Genomic DNA, 6,203 nt, shown 5'->3' with positions numbered 1-6,203 from the left:
AAGTTCCTCGGTAAGAATTTATACCAAGAGTTGACAAACGCCCAGATACGTAACAATATTTTTACCGTTAGTCTTTAATAGATGCTTGAACAATTTTAATTTATTGAATTTATATATATATTGGTATACTCTCGAACAGTAAGTATTTCACAGTGCCCTCTATTATACAAAATTTGTATCGTTTTCTGATGTTGTCAAAAACGTGTTTTTTGTATTGTGTTTTATTCCAAATTAGTACTGGTACCAGAAGAAATATTTAATGTATTATATTTAGTATGGAGTTTCTCGGAATGTCTTGATATTATTTGTTCTAATGCTAGAATTTCTGAAAATAATTGGAGCTGTCAGCTAATTAAATTTATCTTTTACTTTATTACATACATAGCTTATTAAAAAGCTACTATAGACTATAGTGGTAGTACTACAGTGTTAACATTATTAATACTGGGGTCATATATTTAGTCCTATTGCCTTAGACTTTGAATTATGTGATTTGTTTGTTACGAGGTGCCCTTGGAAAATTAGCATTGTAAAGGGAAAAAAAAGCTAACATTGTAACATTCCAATGAAACCTATCTACTGACACTAACAGATATAGTGCCAGTGGAAAGAAAAACTGTTTTCCAATGGAAGTGCAAAAGCAGTTAAAAACTTGGCTAAAGTCATCATTTGATAATGATTTTGTTACGTCATCATCACGAAAAGATTGCAGAAAATCGGAATATCAAAAAGACGAAGCACTTGCTAAAACAAAAAGGAAAAAAGGAATTCAATCTCAATTGCTTTTTGGTGAAAGGGGTGGAAATAATTGTGTTGGTGAGTCTTGGATAGAATTGTTTGCTCCACAGGCTAAAGAAGACCTTGCAGTAAACAAGAAGAAAGTTGAGCAGATTGAGACATGGCTTATAGACAGTTTAAGTAGATGTAAGAATTTTCTAACTACAATAAAATGTGCACCTATAGCTCTTCTAACTGGCCCTGCTGGTTGTGGAAAAACAGCAAGCATAAAAGTTTTAGCTAAAGTATTAGATTTAGATATGAAAGAATGGGTTAACCCTGTTGACAATAGTTCTGGCCTATTTGATGATGGATTTTCAAATAATAGGCTATTGGTTAGCGCTACTACTCAGAAAGAACAATTTGTAGACTTTATTTTGAGAGCTAATAAATATTCATCTTTATTTGTGAAATCTACTTCTGGAAGATTAATTGTTGTTGAAGACTTTCCTAATGTATTTCTTAGAGAGCCTGAAGTATTTCATAATGTATTGCAACTATACTCAAAAACTGGAAGATGTCCTGCTGTTTTCATTGTTAGTGAAAGTGGCAGCGGAAGTAGCATAGAACATCATTTATTTCCAAAAAGTTTATTAGCTGAACTTGACATTATGCAAGTGAGTTTTAACCCTATAGCCCCAACATCATTAACAAAGGCAGTCAGTAGAATATGTGGAATTGCCAAGGTCACATTATCAAAATCTGAGAATGAATCTTTAGTGGCTGCTAGTAATGGAGATGTTCGTCATTTAATTAACCTGATTCAGTTTTTTGTAAAGCCTGGTTCCACTAGTAGGATATCAAAAGAATGTAAAAGTAATTCATTTGCAGGTCAAAAACGAAAAAAGAATATGGTAGAATCTAGTTCTTCAATTTTGGGTGAGAGAGACCATTCATTGTTTTTGTTTCATGCACTTGGTAAAATCCTTTATTGTAAACGAGATTCTGGAAAAGAACCAGAAGGCCAACTTCCCATACATTTGAAGGACAAAGAGCGAATGGTTCTTCTATCTAATGCAGAGGCTGTGTTTTCTAGAACAGCAGTAACTGCTGATACATTCACACTTTTTCTTCACCATAATTACCTGTCTTTTGTCAACAGTGCTTATATTACAGAAAAGTGTTGTACAAGTTTCAGTGATGCTAATATTATTTGTACGGAGTGGAGTGGGAAAGAGGTTCTTGATGAATACTCTGCTTCTGTTGTGGCAAGGAGTTTGATGTTTCATCTGGAAGAAGATAAGCTTGGTGGGGGCCAATTTTGGAGACCTTTTTACAAACCAGAGTGGTTTTCAGTTTTGAAACTATATAGAGATGGTCAGGCTGCAGTGAGAAACTGTTTTAAAGAATGGGCATACACTTTAGATCTTCAAACTCAAATAATACCATACTTAGGTGTCGTACAACCTTCAGCTGATAATGCCCAGTTAGAGATAATTAAAAAATATGGAAGATTTTCATCAGGTGCTGTAAGGCCAAAAACACCAGGCTTTCATCTTAGTGAAAAGGAAATTTTTGAAGAATTTGATACTCATAGCACTGTTCCAGTTGCAGACCCTAACCCACGTGTAGAAGATACAGTGAACATGTGCGAGTCTGTAGTACCACAAGAAGACTATATTATTGAAGAGTATGATGACTAAAATTTTTGTCTTGTGCTGTTTACAGTTCATTCTGTTTAGATAATTCATTGCATTATTCATATCAAAAGCTATAGTTAATAACATATATTTTTTGGTAAATGTTGAAAAATAAATTCATACGTTAAAAGTTTTTAATGTGTAGTTTTATAAGCAGTCATTTTTCTTTCTTTCTTTAAGTAGGAAATAAATATTGTATAGAAACATATTAACCTACATTAATATACAAAACTGTAAACAAACCCTTAATAGTTAGCAACATACTCCTATAGATATTTCCCAAATAAGTCAAGACTTGCAGGTAGCAGAATAGTGTGCATTGAAGGCCATTAGTAATGATGCTATTAAGTTAAATGTTGTTGTTTTTTTGTATAGTTTATAGTATTTATCTACTGTAAAGGCTACTTTCTTATATCTTTATATATATATCTTATAACATTGGTGTTTTGGAGCTATCAGTTTTGTGTTTATGTGGATAATAAAATTGTTTTATTGCTGATTTAAAGTTTTTTATTATAGTTTTAAAAATTAATAACTAAATGAGAAAAATACACTTTTAAAATGGTAATTCATTGTTTCTTAAGAATAAAAATTGTATGTCTATATGAAGCTTTGATAGTGATAGTTAACATTGGTATTTTAAGTACAGGTTTCAATAAAATATTTTTAAAAACTCCACTGACATATATATAAAAATATCATTACTGTCTTTTATGCATTTCTGATATTATAACTGTTATAATAATCTAAATATTATGATCAGAACCATTTTGTTTTTATTGTAGCAATATTATGACAAAACATTAACAGAAGTGTGGGGGTTCTTCACATTGTAGGAGTTATATGAGTAAAAAAGAATGTAATCATTAAAACTAAGAGTCTTGTGGATGTTCTACATTGTAGAGTTAAAAGAACCTAAGAGTAATTTAGAGTTTCCTGATATATTAGTGTTAAGACAAGCGTACCAAAAACTGAGATGTTTACATTGATACTAACTGCTGATCAAAGCAAGCAAGCATGCTACATAGATCAGAACTAAATATGTGTAGCTTATTAACCATAATATACTGTAACTAAAAGTCATTTATAGAAATCATGTACTTTCCTTCATGGAAGTGGTATTATAACTTAAATAGTGAATAACCAAAGGTGTTTGGAGTTTTTATTTACAATCTGAGATCCATTATTGGAAGCACTTGTGCATTTTTAGGGTTTTTGATGTTTCTAGATAAACTTTCTATTATTTCAGGTGGCTCAGTGGTAAGCTTGTAGATTTATAATGCTAAAGATTAAGGATTTTCATCCCATGGTGACCACAGCACAAATTTCTTATCTTGTAGCTTTGTGCTGAAAAAAAAAACAGATGGAAAAGAAAAACTGTAAAGCTATGTGCAGAAATTTAAAACATTTGATATTTTAGCTATAACATGGGACAACCAGTGATTATTATTTTTTCTTGTATTAATTATTCATCAGCAAACAAGTCAAAAAGCTACGCTGCAGCTATTGTTCCACATCTGAGAACGAATGTGTAAGTTCCAAAGCATCTGAAGTCTCTGGGTAAGGATTATGTAAACAATTTGAATTCAATGCAAAGATGTGAACTTGGTGAATTTCTCAGGGAGTTTGCTGGTGTTTTGGGGACCAGATAGCTGATTAGGTCTGACAACAATCACATGCCAATACATAGATAAAGATGATGCATATCCAATAAGAAAACATCACACAGGCTTCCTTGAAACACGAGATATTGCCAACACTGAAATCAAGCAGATGTTGAATGATGGGATAACACAACCTTGTTGTCTTCTTGTTGTCAGGAGGAACACTAAGATTCTGTGTAAATTTTATACTGGTGAATGTACCAACTTGCATCAGTGCATTTTCTCTATCATGCATAGATGAATGTCTGGATGCACTGAAAGATCGCTTTTGGTTCAATACACTATAATTGCATTGTGGTTACTGATAAGTTGAACTGGATAAGGAAAGTAGATCAAAATTGTTTTAAGTGCTCAAGAAGGACTACAAATTCTGCTTCATGCCATTCTGTTTGTGCCCTTGAAACTCTTGAGTGGCTGATAGATCTTACATTTATAAGGCTGCAATGGCAAGGATGTCTCGAGGCTTGAAATGAAACCAGAAAGTGTGCATCCATGTATGAAGAAGTGGGGTTTACTTGTCACATTTTGGATGGGTATGGAGTGCCCACTGATCTTCAAAAATTTCAGTGGTCAATAACGCCCCAGCTTGAAGGAAAACAAGATGTCTACAGCTTTCTAGGTTTTGTGTCATATTATTGATTACTCTGTGATAATTTTTCCAAAGGTAGTCATACCAATGTCTGTATTAATTAAAGATGATGCACTTTTTTTGTGTGGACACAGGAAATGTTAAGACATTTCACTCCTACAAATGCACTTTGGTCCAAGCACTGATGTTATCTTTTTTGATATGATATCTTACCTCCATTCACAAAATAGCTTTTCTTGACTAGCACTGCCCTCTATTAGTACAAATTTTCAACATATGCCACTAGCTTTCCACCTCCCACTTTTGCTTATCCACAAACAAATGATCATGCAACAACTCTCCACCAATAGGAGCACGACACCACTCCTATTGGAACCAGTGCCATCTTCACATCTGCACCCATTAATCACTTCTTGATTGGCAATGGTACTGTTCAGACGTGCTAGTTTTTGCTCACTGATTTTTTGTTTTCAGTTATACTACTGACTTTGTTTTTCTTTACTATTTATTTCAATTTTTGCATTTTGGTGTTGTACATAGTTGTTGTTTTTTTTCTAAATTTTTTTCACTTTTCAGGGGCTTTTTTCTTTTTGTATTGTGGATCTAAATCTGTGGCAAGTGTTGCCTTACTCCTATTGGAACCAGTGCCATCTTCACATCTGCAATCATTAATCACTTCTTGATTGGCAGTGGTACTGTTCAGACGTGCTAGTTTTTGCTCACAGATTTTTTGTTTTCAGTTATGCTACTGACTTTGTTTTTCTTTACTATTTATTTCAATTTTTGCATTTTTGGTGTTGTACATAGTTGTTGTTTTTTTTCTAAATTTTTCTCACTTTTCAGGGGCCTTTTTTTTGTATTGTGGATCTAAATCTGTGGCAAGTGTTACCTTACCAGGTATACTTCTTTTTTTTTGGAAAATGCACACTGTCCATCCTGCAGGTTTGGGTTATGCACACCATAGAGGTGGGTTGTTCTATAGGACTGTAGTAGTTCTCTCTCTTGTAGTATTTTGCTTCATAACTATGTTTGTCCCAGACTGTACACTCATGGATAATATTAGTATAGCAGACAGAGATTGCTGCCCATCTCTGATGCTCAATGGCATTGAGTCTGTTCCTACTGTGACCTCATGTACAATTCCAGATGCTGCCTGGTTTTGATTGATCAACCCCATAGCTCTGCTTTTCAAAATAGGGTTTCAAGGTCATCTGTTGCACTGTCTTCAGCGATTCAGTCCTCCAGACTCTCTAACACCCCCCCCCCCCTTCTTCCAGTGGAGTATGAGAATCCTTACCACTTACCAGTTCCTAGCTGCTTGCATGGTGGACCATGGAGACTTGTCATCCTGAGTGAGGAATCATACCACTCAGTTGAGAGTAGGGCGATGTCATTCTGCAAGTTTTGCTGGAATACAACACTTCTTACCACAGACCTGATGTACAATTCCAGATGCTGCCTGGTTTTGATTGATCAACCCCATAGCTCTGCTTTTCAAAATAGGGTTTCAAGGTCATCTGTTGCACTGTCTTC

General features: G+C 34.1%; 1 protein-coding gene across 1 annotated transcript; it reads left to right on the top strand.

The window, feature by feature from the left end:
• The first annotated feature begins 197 nt into the window (after positions 1 to 197).
• LOC106467425 (cell cycle checkpoint protein RAD17-like) lies at positions 198 to 2,550 on the top strand. The gene has a single exon (XM_013927775.2). It carries the CDS (start codon positions 627 to 629, stop codon positions 2,418 to 2,420), a length of 1,794 nt encoding a protein of 597 aa, XP_013783229.1. The 5' UTR covers positions 198 to 626; the 3' UTR covers positions 2,421 to 2,550.
• The last annotated feature ends 3,653 nt before the right edge of the window (positions 2,551 to 6,203 follow it).

The sequence above is a fragment of the Limulus polyphemus genome, unplaced genomic scaffold (assembly GCF_000517525.1).
Source record: "Limulus polyphemus unplaced genomic scaffold, Limulus_polyphemus-2.1.2 Scaffold2611, whole genome shotgun sequence".
NCBI classification, from domain to species: Eukaryota; Metazoa; Arthropoda; class Merostomata; order Xiphosura; family Limulidae; genus Limulus; species Limulus polyphemus.
Note: the sequence above shows the minus strand (reverse complement) of the source record. Positions and strands in the feature narration are given on the sequence as shown.